Source organism: Desmodus rotundus, chromosome 13 (assembly GCF_022682495.2).
Source record: "Desmodus rotundus isolate HL8 chromosome 13, HLdesRot8A.1, whole genome shotgun sequence".
NCBI classification, from domain to species: Eukaryota; Metazoa; Chordata; class Mammalia; order Chiroptera; family Phyllostomidae; genus Desmodus; species Desmodus rotundus.
In genome coordinates this window covers 3,046,474-3,059,806 of record NC_071399.1, presented here as the reverse complement: position 1 = coordinate 3,059,806, position 13,333 = coordinate 3,046,474, and the positions used below count along the sequence as shown (strand labels likewise).

Below are 13,333 nucleotides of genomic sequence, written 5' to 3'. Positions count from 1 at the left end.
CCCGCCAGATGGAATACAATGTGGAGTGCATGAACTTTACCATAAAATAGGTTCTTAGTTGCTTGGTATCCAGGCCCATGGGGAGTTTGAGACAGGACGGGGTGAGGGTCCAGAGGGCTCCATGGAGGTTGGAGAACCCCTGCAAGAATAATGACACCTGAGAAATTGTGCAGTGTTTACCTGTAGGTGGAAACCAAAGCCTACATAGGGCGTGAGTCAGCAATTGCTGTGCTTGGAAATCAGGGAGGGAATTGAACAATTGTAGATATCATAAGCTCATTAACATAGGAAACTCAGTCTTCATCAAGTTCTTACTGGTAAGATATCTGTGTTTTGACCTTCTTTGTAGCAACCACAGCTACAATCCTATTACAATTGACCCTGGAGAGCAGAGACTTCTGCCTGTAATTCTCAGAGTGCAACACGTTTCACATTGTCAGGCTGGGAGGGGGAACACACCCAGGTGAACACTGGGGCTTTGTGATGGGTGGGACTGGAAATCATGCACAACACTGGGGTCTCATGGCTTCTGTCTCTGTGCCCAGCTTTGCCTGCTCAGTGCTCGGACCGTCTGTGAGTGAGAACCCAGAGAAGGACACCCGGCAGGAGGCTTACTGACCATGCAGCCCCTGGTGAGTAGCGGATGCCTCTTTCTGCTCGAAGGACACCCCCAGGGCCATCAGATGGGCAACTTTTTCCTATTGGCAAGGATGTCCAAGTGCAAGCACATGGAAGTCAGGCACCTGAGCTCCAATTAAGTTTGCCCAGAAGTGCGGGACAGCGATCATGAGTCAGGAGCTCAGCGGTAACGGACCTCCTTCCCCACACCACACACATTTATGCCAGGCTTCATTAAGCTTGCCTGTTCACAGAAGAGATAAGAGAAGTTTCCTTTACCTCACCCGGTCATGGCCTCCCTGGGCCATCACTAACTCATCAGCCCTGTCTTTGGTTGTGATGCGCTCAGGATGGCGATGATTGCAAATGGTAGAGATGGAGCAGGAGCAGAGCGTGACAGGCCAGTGCGGAGGCCATCGAGTGAGCTCATGCGAATAAGTGATCAGGGTTAGGGGACCCGTGGTGAGGGCCACTCGGTGTGGAGAGGAGCAGGAGAGGGTGAGTCAGCAGGAGGAATCGGTGGGTTTTCCCCCATTTTAACTCTCTTCCCTTTATCAGAATGAATTTGCACTTTTGAAAATTTCTAAGAAGTATAACTGAAGTTATAATTCTCTGTCTTGCCCAATCCCAATTTTATCTCTTAGTACAATATATACATGTAGGGAATAGGATTTTCTTAATTGTGCTACATACAAAGGAGAAGGGGTCTAATAGGTAGAGCAAAAGTTGGGCCCTAGGTAAATATTTGAAAAACTGGGTGGGCCAAAAGCAATCAAAAGACTTCTTTTATCCTTTAGCACGGAGATAAGATAAAGCCACAAGGGAAGCAGGGATAACTGCTGTTTGAGGTCCCAGATAAAGTCAAGAATGGGGAGGCCTCATCCCACAAAACAGTCAGCTGGGACTATCCTTCAGCACAGCCTCTCAGAGGCCCTGGCCTGTGCTGCTGAACCTCCCCACCTCTTGTTTGTTATGCTCACCTGAGTCCTGTAGCTATAATAGAGACATACCTACTCGTACCACATTCTGCATAGACTTGTTCAGTTCTGAGGGACGCTAGAGATGCTTTCAAGGCTCTTTGACATTTTAATGATGTATAGAGCAATGTTTTGTGGTTAATGCGGGGTTGCCCGACAAGAAATTTTCATATATTAGTACACTGAATCTTTCAACACTCATAACAAGTAATGAAACCAGCTTATAGATGAGGAGCCGGAAATTCCCCTAGGGACATAATTTCAACCAATGGTTGGGGTTTTTTCTTTTTCTTTTACTTCATTTTTTTATTTTTTATTCTTATTTTTTAGTTTTATTTATTTATTTATTTATTTCCTGTTATTCAGTCACAATTGTCTGCATTTTCTCCCCATCCCTCCACCCCACCCCAGCCAGTCTCACCTCCCTCCCCCACCTTTACCCTCCCCCCTGATTTTGTCCTTGTGTCCTTTATAGTAGCTCCTATAGACTCCTCGCCCCACTATCCCCTCCCCACTCCCCTCTGGCTATTGTTATTTTTTTATTGCTGTTCAATTACAGTTGTCTGCATTTTCTCCCCTTCCCCCCAATGGTCATGTTTCAGAAGGACCACATCACGGTCATTGTTTGGTTTGTGATGAATCTATCGTGTTAATCACCTGTCTGGATGTTCTAACGACCAGGTCACTGAAACACCCTCAGGTCGTACTATACCACAGCTCATGCGAGGCGTCTTTACAATATATTATCACCAACTCAGTGTGTGTCTGTTTCTGTGAGTGTATCAGAAGGGCAGATGCCAGCTCAGCACTGACAGTTAACCGAGTAGAACCCCGAACACAGATTGATCTGTCCACACACCCAGCTCCCCTTCATTTCCTTGGTGCTGCTGTCTCAGCTTCTTCTGCACACTGGCAGCAATTGGCCTGTGTGACCTGAACTGTCCGTGGTCTTTTAGGAATCGGTGACCCTCAAGGATATAGCTGTAGACTTCACCCGTGAAGAGTGGGCCCTGCTGGACACGTCCCAGAGGAGGCTCTTCAGAGATGTGATGCTGGAGAGCATCAGTCACTTGGTCTCCGTGGGTGAGTCGTGAAACCTGTGTGTATGTGTGTCTGTCTATGTGTCCATTCATTCACACACCGAGCAGGCACACAGAACCGCTGCCACTGTCCCAGCCTTGTCGCTGCCCTGAATCTCCCAGGACCCTCGTAACTGCTCAGAGGGAAGACGTTTGTTTTGCATTTTGGTTTCATCGCCACACTAGAATGTCACCTTGACCACAACTTCCTATCCTTTGGCTATTATGTCTCCACCCCAAGAGCAGAATGGGAAAATCAGTGGATAGTGTTAATTCATAAATGATTGATCAAGTATTTTAAAATATTCATTATGTCCTCATGTATTTGGAGGCTTAAGACCAGAGCACTGAAAAGACAATAATTTTGATGATTCTTGTAGAACTTATGTTGATTTGGTTCTGTTTGAAAATAATATTCCACCCACTCTGGAGGCATTAACATCTCACCTTTGGAGAAAACTGAGCATTCTGAATTCTGTCTTTGAACTTGATCCCGGGCACGAGCATCTAACAGTCATCCTTGTTTCCGCCACTGGTCTGGACCTCTTCCCCGGCTGGCGGAGGAAAATGGCCATGTTTCCTTGTTGACACTGTTGTTGCAGGACTGACCTGCAGTCATCTCTTTACCCCTCCCCAGTCCCCTGCCCTGGCCTTGGCAATAGCAACGGTTCGTTAGCACAGAACCCAAACCCACATTCCTCCCGTCCACAAACAGGGTATCAGTACTGCCCATCAGATGTGACTTTCCAGCTGGAGCAAGGCAAAGAGCTGTGGGGGGAATGGCCTGGGTTTCACCCAGGCCAGAGTGCAGGTGAGCAGCAGGGGTCAGTGTGCCAGGTGGGCAGGTGTCTGCTCAGTGACTGAGTGTGTCCTGGGATGTCAAGGGAAGGTCTTGGGAAGTGAGTTACACATTCTGAAACATAAGGGCAGACATTGGGGCAAAATGCCTATGTCATCGTTTCCTGCATAAATCAATCATAAAGCATGAGTCCTCCTGCCATTTTCTTTCCCTTTAGGGGAAAGAATGATCCTGTGCTTCTTGCAGGTAAACTTTCACATAGTGATTCTCGTCCTAATCTTCCCATCTAAGGTTTTGCCACCATATCATGACCAAGTTCCTTTTTTTCATATTTCAATTCTGATCTTTTTATGCTAATTGACAATGACCATTAAAGTGTGTCTACTACCCAAAATATTTCCTTTCTTATGCTCTCCCTAATGAAGTGACAGGTTTTGGAACACACCTACCTATATCGATGTTGGTGCATTTCTACCTTTCCATTCCCCTAATGCCATTCTAACCACTTATACTGTTTCAATCATTTTAGCAATGAGAGTTCCCCTTAAGAAACAAGAAATGATATTAATACACCAGATCAGGAAGGAAGGCATATCGCCCATGATGCCAATGGTAAGTTTCATAGCTGCGAAACTCAGTTATCTGGATTAAATACATGGCAATGAGTTAGTAATGAACACAACAGTCTGAATACAATTTTGTAATTAACTTGGGATTCAGCTCTTCCCAAGGTAAAATTTTGAATAGTTTGAAATCAATGAAAAAAATCACATGAGCCAAAACAGTAACCTGGCATCTGAAAAAAGACAATATCATAAGATTTGTTCATTACCTAGTCATTGAAACATACTAAAGTCATATCTAAAACGTATCAGATAACTCCGTGGTAGGGATACTACAAAAGAGAAGATCCTTGTGCCTGCAGGGGAGTAACGTCACATGGGCACACAAGTAACACTGGAAACCTTTACACCCGAGTCTATCACTGACTGATACTCTGGGATTTCTATGCAGAGAAAAGAATGGATGGATGGATGTGGGCAAACCATTAAAAGCTTTCCTTCTCCTTCCACAAAGCAGACATCTCACACTCCAGAGGATCCTGCAGAACATAGTGATTTGAGCAATGCACTTGCTCCTAGACATGCTCCAACTCAATATTCGTCAATTCGCACAGGAAAGAAACATTATGTCAGCCCACAGGGTGCAAAGCCATCTAGTGAGGAGTCCTGCGTCCATGGCCGCAGTCGCACTCACAGCAGAGGTAAGCTATGTGAGTGCCATGTCTGTGGGAAAGCCTTCAGCCACGGAACTGGCCTCAGACAGCGTGAGATGACTCGCACTAGGGAGAAACCATTTAAATGTCACCTGTGTGGGGATGTCTTTTCACAAAGCTCTGACCTTAGAAACCACAGTCGAGTGCACAGGGGAGAGAAGCCCTATGAATGTCCCCAGTGTGGGAAAGCCTTCAGTCAAGGTTCTTACCTCAGACAGCACGAGAAAACTCACTCAGGGGAGAAACCATATGCATGCCACCTATGCAAGAAAGTTTTCAGTCAAAGATCTTACCTTTGGAAACACGAGAGGACCCATTCTGGGGAGAAACGTTATAAATGTCATCAGTGTGGGAAAGCCTTTAGTCAAAGCTCTGGGCTTAGCCAGCACAAGAAAATCCACACGGGGGAGAAACCACACATATGTCTCGTGTGTGGGAAGGCTTTCACTCACAGCTCTGAGCTCACACGGCACAACAGGACACACACTAGAGAGAAGCCATATGAATGTCGTCGGTGTGGGAACGCCTTCAGTCAGCGTGCTAATCTCAGACGACACGAGAGAACCCACACTGGAGAGCAGCCATACACGTGTCAGGTATGTGGGAAATTCTTCAGTCATTGCTCCTCCCTTAGACGTCATGAGGGAACCCAACACCGGACAGAAAATCACGCAGGCCTTCAGTAAATATTCTGACCTCACATGACATGGCATCACACACATAAGGAAGGTGGAGGAACATCCATCACAGCTTAACGTTTAAACACAACAGCAGACTGATGCATTAAAGAAACGCTGTGTGAACAATGCAGAAGATCCATTCATCATCACACTCCTCAGTCCAGAAAAGCATTTTACGTGGCACTGGATCCTTCTGTATGTTATCTATGTGCCAAAGCCTTCAGTCATTGGCCTGATCTCAGACACCATGACAGAACTTACAAGTGAATATTCTGATATAGATGTTTTCAGCAACAATGCTAAACATTAAAGACACTTGATGCCTTGTTCAGAGAACTACCTGTAATGCTCCGTTTATCATTTTCATAGACTGAGCTAACTTCACATGAGGAGCCCCTAGGCCTGTGACCACTCTTAGCAAAGAGTCAGCCAAGTGACAGGTTTGATGTGCACAGAGAACTCAGTGAAGGACTGAGCACTAACACAGGACATCAGAGGGTGAGGCTTCTGGAAGAATACCCCCATTCTTCCCAAGCACTTGCCCTGGTGCAGTTATTCAGTGTCAGGTCACGGGAAGTCCTCTGTTTGTGTAGCAACATTCACGGTACCGTGAGGAATCACGGAGTGCAAGACACTCGCCGCACTGGGAAGGCAAGCCCTTCCGTGGTCGCTTAGGTCGCAGTCCCCTAGAGATTCCCACGCCAAGGAGAGAGCCATCCTGAGATCAGAGTAGAGAAATGTTCCGTTAGATTTCATAGCAGAAAATACCAGCATGTGTGTATATGAAAACTTCCAAAAGAATCCTGTAACACCCAACTCAGTAAATACCCGAGACTTTGAGAAAACACCCATTTATAAAACTTGTGGCATAAAATGTAGGAGACTGAAGTGGTCAGAAAATATCGAGTGCAGAATTTTGTGCAAAATTAAACCTTTTCAATATAGCAATGCTCGCACAGAGTTAAACAATAAAATCTCTTGCTACCCAAGGTAAATGTTGGTATTGTCCTTCCTTTCTTGGGTTTTGAGCACACACCCAGAGGCCTGCACCCCCAAGCACATGGGTAGGGATCCAGGCTGAGGCCCACACACCCCCTTTCCCCAACAGCTTTCTCCGCAGTCCTCAGTTCTCCCCTTCCACCTCCCTTCCTACAGAATCCCTCTCCGAGCTTCAGCCCTACACACTCGGTGTCTCGTGGTGCTGGGTCCCCGCACAGGGAACGCCATGCGGGCAGTATCACAGGTATCTCGTGTGAAACTCTTGGTGGGCCCTCAACGTATGTCTCCGTCAATGGAAGCAACACAGAGACAAGGGACAGACAGCGCTGCTCGCCTGGCCCACAGAAAGTTTCTCTAATTTTGTTCCAAAACCTCTCGGTTAAGCTACGGGGGAGAAAACAGGGAGCTCCACAACCCCGCCCCTTACTTAGATAAGTTCTGATTAACCCAGCCCTGAGTCATCCCTGATTAGACCACAGCCCTTCTTCCCTGCTGCAGCAGCCTAGAGAATAAAGCTGCAGTAAGATAAGTCCCTAATCCTATCAACCCCCACGTAAGCTGCTTATTTATTTTTTAATAATTAACACAATGTGCTTTCCCCAAGCAAAACGGGGCTTCTCACAAAGCGGATTTTTCCATTCTGTCCCCAGGGCTGGGAATGATGCACTTCAGCAAAGCCAACATTGAACCTCAACACCAAGGGAAACGCTCCCAAGATACCCTTGGCTCACCTGTGCTCTGACCAATAAGGCAGTCTCCAAGGGGGACTATATACAGATATATATATATGTGTGTGTGTATATATATGTCCCCAAGGGACTCCAAGGTAGCAGCAGGGTCGGAAAATGTAAAGCCGTCTGTGAGGGTGATGAGGAAGGAATTTTATCCTCTGCCTAGGAAAGTACACGTTTCCACCTCTGACCCCCCACATTGAAGTCAGCGGCAATTCTGACCTCCTGAGAGACCGAGCAACCTGTGTGATTTCCCTTCTGTGCTTCCCCTGGAAGCCAGGCCCACGTCAGCTTAGGTGCACAGGGAGCCACTGCTTCTGATGAATAATGGGCCCAAAGGCCATCCTGGGACTGTGCCTCTGGATGTTGTAGGTCACCTCAGGTGTCCAAGGAAAGGTCCCATCCTCAGCAGTAAATCTCAGAGAGGGCAGCCATCTCCCTGAAAACAGGCCGACATGTCTAGCTCCTCCACAGAGGCCCAGGATCTTGGGTGCTCGCTCAGTGTACCCCTGCTGTCCCCGGATCCCAGAGGAAGCTGCTGGCCAAAGCGATGGGCTAAGATACCAGAACTGAGGAAAAGACCAGGTGAGGCTGCCAGGAGGACCAGAGGGCAGAGACCCCAGTCAGTTAAGGATGGCGTCCTGCTGGACACATCACGTGCAAAGCAGGTGACCCTCAGAGTCAGGGAGGGTCAGATATAGCCCAGGAGAGCCGCCTGCCCTGTAGAGGTAGTGCCCCCTCCCCCACCCTGACCTGAGACCCAGGGCTCTCCAAGGGCTGCAAAAAGTGTCCCAGTTGATAATTCAACAAAAAGAGAATATGTCCATCTTAAGATGGCTTTCTTTAGAAAATATCATCCAGAAGAAGTCATTGCTTCATTACATTCATTATACAAACATTCACTGTGGATTTCATAATTTACCAGACTCAAAACCCAATACCCTGCGGCACCGTGTCTCCCTCTGAAATGGCTGAGGAAGAGGGAGGTGCAGCTACAACTACACGTACAACCCAATTTGAATAAGTAAATACAATTTACACAGTAGGGGGATGGGCGGAAAGGCGACGCTGACACAGCCAATAACACTGCGCTGTGACCACGATCCCTACAGTTAGTGGGGTGCGCACAGTGGGAGTTTCAAAACGCCCAGCCACTGCATTGTAGCCTTACATAACTAATGCAAGTTTGTATACCCATAGTCTTAAGTAACATATGCTATAATGTGAACAATAATTACTGACGATACCCTCTACAAACAACAACCAAAAAAATCAGTTCATCATGGACCGTTAGGAAAGCCTTTGGAGACTGTTTTGGAAAAAAATGTAAAACACCCTCATTGAAATATGAAACATTAAATAGAGGGTAATTACACATATTCAGAGGTAAGAAAATTTTTCACAAGAAAACATTATTGATGACACTCCAATTTCTAACAGATGCCCTCTGTAACAATTAGGAACCAAATGAACAATTAATAACTAAATTAGACCACACAGTGGGTGCAGCTTTGTTTAATTCCCACAGTAAAAGGGACATATTTTTCAGAGAGGACCCGATTAACCGCGCCTCAAAGGCTGATCCTGAGAGTGGATGATCGCACCTCGTTCTGGCGCAGGGTGGCCTGGCGTGAGTTAAGTCCATTGGGGGAACGATCACCAACAGGCAGCCTCTGCGGGAGGGGTGGCCAGACGGAGTCCCCAGCAGCTGTGGGAAATCAGGGCTGGTTCCGCGGAGCTAGGTGAGGAGCCGGCAGGGCAGGGTCCCTGTTCCAGGATCTGGACCTGGGGGTAGGTCAATCAAGAGTATATATAAGGTAAATGCAAAGCCACAGGGAGGTCAAATATGTGCAAATGATGAAATGCAGCCACCACCCAGGTGCCCACAGTATGGAGACCTGCAGAAGCCCACCTGTGTGGGCGCCAGTGGGGGCGAGGGGTGGCGAGCCTCTTTGGAGGGCGCCGCGGTCCGGGGAATGAAGTAGAAAGCGCCCGACCGCGGGATATGAAGCAATCCTAGGACAGAGTCCACGGACCTCAGGGGTCCCCTTACTGGGACATTGTCATTGACGTAGGGGGTTAAATTTAATTTCCAACTATGTCGTAGAGTCTAACTGAAACATCACTATTACAGTTGTTTATTTCTGTGATCACAGTCGTTACTTTGGGTCTGTGTCACTCTTTTTATGGTAACTTTGCTTAGGAAGGACTTCAGTGGTTTTGGCTACTAAACCTTGAACAGACCTTTCCTGGGAGAGGGTTGGCTCTTTTTCTGATGAAGAGATGAAGTCGCCCGCACAGGCAGACACACACGCAGGTGAGTCCAGGCTACCTCTGCCTCACAACTTGAAACGAGGAGCCTGCCGACTGGGGCAAGGCAGTCCCTCCATGGCCCTCTGGTCTCCGGCCTAGCTGCTGTTCCCTCTTTCCTCTCAGCCTCTTCACCCTCTGGTCCCTCCTGTCTTCTGCACCGGTTTCCCCCCAGTTGGATCCATGCTCTCCTCACAGCTCACGTGCTAGCCTTTGATCCACCTCGGGAAACCGGGAGAGTCACCTTCTCAGTAGTTACCCAGGTGCCTGCTCCTTACCCGGGCCAGGTGCCCCTGTCCTGCCCCCTCTCCCCTCCCCACCCCTCCCATCAGGTCAGGCCCCAGGCCCCCTTGTAACCCAGCACCCCCATTCCTTTCCTTCTCTCTCATGTCCAAACCTCCCCTGCTCTCTTCCTTTCATCTGCCCACGTCAAACCATCAGGTCCCTACCAGAGGACCCTGACTTCCTGCCTCAGTTTACCTAGCCTGGATTGGTCCCTCCAAAGCTTGCGCCCCACCTGTGGGTCCCTGCACATTCCCTTCCTCTCAGTCAACAACACCCCTCCCCTAGTTGTACTGAGAGACGTCAGTCCTTCACCCTCCACACATGTCCTCCTCGTTAACCCTCCCAGGACCCCTCAGTCCCCACCCCCCACCCCGGGGAGCTGTCCCAAATGCATAGGACTTGAGAAACCTCCCAGGTCCTGCCTCCTCCCCCACCACGTAAAGGATCCCACAGGCTAGTCCAGCGGAAAGAAAATACATCCTTTTAAGATTGCTTCCTTTAGAAAATGTCGTTCTTAAAAGCTGAACGAAAAATTTGAGTTTCAATTTAAGTGTACATGAATGTATTCCCAGCATTTAAACCATTAACCTAGGGCACACTTCTGTCACCTGACTGCCCCATTGGGTGCCAAGCGGAGAAATTCTCAGATCTCCGTTAGTGACACCCTATAAGTGAAACCAAGACTGAGGCTGCTTCTCACATGAGTGGGGCACAAGCTGAAGCTGCGCTCTGCCAAGTCTGGCAGTTCAGCTTGCCGTGCCAACTGTCAATCACCCATTCTAGCAGCTGCAGGAACAGCTATGCAGAATCCAGCCCCCTCCCACATCCACCCACCCTCAGGTCCCCATGCTCCCTTACCTGGGTCTTCAGTCCAATGGCCTCGGAAGGTGCCGTGGAGATTGCTGGACCACACGCAGAGACCGCTTCCCTGTCTTCCTCCTCCTGTTAGCCTGGGCTTTCCCTCTGGCTGCACCATTGAGAAGCTCGTTTTCCTGTCTGGGACGATGCTTGGCCATACCACCCCTGTTTCTGGGTGGGTGAGTCACGCTGGCTGGCAGGGCACATTCCACTTCCCTGAAGTTGAACTCTGGCTTGGGTCGGGAGGGCTCCTGGAGATGTCCCCGCTGCTCTAAGGTCCTGCGCTTGACTGAATTCTCTTGCACAGGACATTCCGACCCAGGACCTGTGATGCTGGAGTGACTCTCAGGCCCCTGTTGGGTTGATCCCAGGACTTTCCGCTCCGACCTGAGGCACCTCCGTTTCCTGCTTACAGACACACTCGCACTGCCTCTCTCCAACTCAGTCTCCTGGACGTAGAAGAGGACATACGCACGTTGTCGCAGGGCAGAAGAAGCGTCACAGGCAGTGACCTTCGCGTCATTCATTTTGAACCACTGGCCGTCGGCAGCTTTCACGAAACAGAAGTAATGTCCGCTGTGACAGGACCGCCCAGCGTGGACCAGCACGGCATAGAGCTCGTACACAAGGGGTCCTGAGTTCGGCTGAGACAGGTACGGCTGCAGGTCCAGGCGCTCAGGATAGTCCACGACCTTCTCCGTCTTCCTGCCTGTGAAATGCGAGAACCGTTTCAAGGCCAGGATAAGGACCTTGGAGGCAGTGTGCAAAGTCAAGGTCTTGGAAGCAGGCACCTTCTTGAGGCAAACGCTGCACTGATAGCAATTGTCACCGTCCAGCTTTTCGGGTGTCACCAGGAGCTCCAAGGCTTGGGTCACACTCCGAGCCCCCTGGATATCCAGGGCAACGTCCAGGAACGGGTCCAGGGTGTCAGACACGCGGTGGCAGCTAAGACACTGGATCTGAGATCTCCAGTACCCTCCGAATATCTGACGGATCAGGGTGGTGTCCGCGGAGGGCCCGGCCAGCTGCCCAAGCTCACGCAGACAGGCTTGCTGCATAGCGTCCATGGTGAACATGAGATACTCGTGGGCATCTTCTTGCTGGTGTGTGTGGAAGCCGGCAAGCAGCTCCTCCGGGGGCTGGATCGCGTCTCCGGGATGCAGGAGGGCCCGACTCACGTGAACTTGCATGGAACACAGGACGCAGGACGTCGGCTTCAGACAGGTCTCCGAGTGCCGCCGGGACAGCAGGTAGCGGGCCAGCGGCGGGGTGTGGGTCAGGCACTGCAGGGCCGCATTCACGTAGCATGTGTTCCCCAGGTTCCACAGCCCAGCTCCGACCCCATAGGGTGTCTTCCACGTCGGGCCGTTCTGGGTGGGAGCCAGCGCATCACGCAGGGCGCGCACTATCTGGGGCGGCGGCAGCGATGGGTTCTCCGAGCGGAGGCGTCCCGGGCGGGCTTCGGCTGCACCTGCGTTGGACCCAGCAGGGTTGAGTGTTGGAGAGACGTTGAGCTGAGACTCTTCTGCTCGGTCCAGAGATGCAGCCTCCATGCCTCCGCAGACAATCTTCATGAGGTTTGCCACCTGAAAGCTCCCGCTGCAGAGCGAAGCTTACAAGGCCTAGCAGGTCTTGCAATGAAGAGGGACGCTGGCCCCTCTTTCCTTTTAAGGCCTGGCCCAAGGTCGACCCACCAATAAACTGCCCCCCCTGAATCACTAGGGTGTGGCCACGCCTCCATCCCTGGGAGGCAAAGGAACGCCTTTCAGATATCATTGACTTAAGGACCTCAAGAAGAGATTATCCCGAATTCAAGCACAACCTGGGATCCTAATACAGTTATTCTTATCAGGAAAAGAGAAAGAGATTTGAGACTTAGAACCCCGGGGAGGCTGGCCTTTGATGCCGGAGCTGGTGACTGGAGTTTGCTGTCCTGTGGCAGGGAACGCCAACAGTGACCAGCAGCGTGAGACCAGGATTCCCCCGGAGAGTCTTCGGATGGAATGTGGCCCGACTGGCACCTTGGTTTGGACTTCCAGTGTCCGACTGTAAGGGGATAAATTTCTTCTAAGCCACCTTGTTCGTGGGAAACTAATGAAATCGATAAGATGTCCTCATTAAGATGTCCTGTAAGACATCTATTTTTCAAAATGATTGATCCAAGTGAAATCAGTTTTATTGTCGATCTGATCAGATTTTAGGTGAGAAGCAAATAATATAGACAAGTTTGAGCCATAACGAAAAAATCCACAGCGAACCCCATAAACGTAGGTCACTCTGGAGAAATTTGGGTCTCCAACCCTTTGCTCCTGTAGTTACATCTGTAGTGACACACACACACTCTTTGACCGCAAGTGTGTCACAGCACCCGTTACACCCATTGGGCACCCCAGCATTACAGCAGCCACCACCTCCCGGCCGGCCTCCCGCCCTCCATGGCAGACCAGCCGGGGCCATCACAGGCCTGCGGAAGCCTTTCATAGGCCTGTCTGGAGACCTAGAAAATGCAGCAGTTGCTGGATCAGGAGGGTGGGTCTCTTTCTCCATGGCTTGCAATGCAGCATGAGCATTTCTTGGGTGGATGAGGGTACAGTGAAGATTTAGAGAGGCTCAGGGAGGGCCTCAGACAACTGTGCAGGTCTCTCTTGCAGGCCATAGTGGGTCCCGGGCTTTGAGCTATGGCAGAAAACTTGGAAGGTGCTTACACAGCTAGTAACACCT

At 49.9% G+C, this 13,333-nt stretch overlaps 1 protein-coding gene across 1 annotated transcript; it reads right to left on the bottom strand.

Moving 5' to 3' along the window:
- Positions 1 to 8,730: 8,730 nt before the first annotated feature.
- LOC128779871 (ubiquitin carboxyl-terminal hydrolase 17-like protein 6) lies at positions 8,731 to 12,165 on the bottom strand. Its single transcript, XM_053916706.1, has 3 exons — positions 10,773 to 12,165; positions 9,072 to 9,175; positions 8,731 to 8,832 (listed from the first exon to the last, which is right to left on the bottom strand). The coding sequence occupies exons 1-3, from the start codon at positions 12,163 to 12,165 to the stop codon at positions 8,731 to 8,733; spliced, it is 1,599 nt and encodes a 532-aa protein (XP_053772681.1).
- Between the last annotated feature and the right edge of the window lie 1,168 nt (positions 12,166 to 13,333).

Coding starts and splice junctions, on each gene's coding strand:
- LOC128779871 (XM_053916706.1), bottom strand. CDS start 12,165: ATGGAGGCTGCATCTCTGGACCGAGCAGAAGAGTCTCAGCTCAACGTC. Junction 9,176..10,772: donor CCCACCCAGAAACAGGGGTG/GTATGGCCAAGC, acceptor ACTCTGTCCTAG/GATTGCTTCATATCCCGCGG. Junction 8,833..9,071: donor CCCCACTGGCGCCCACACAG/GTGGGCTTCTGC, acceptor CCCCTCCCGCAG/AGGCTGCCTGTTGGTGATCG.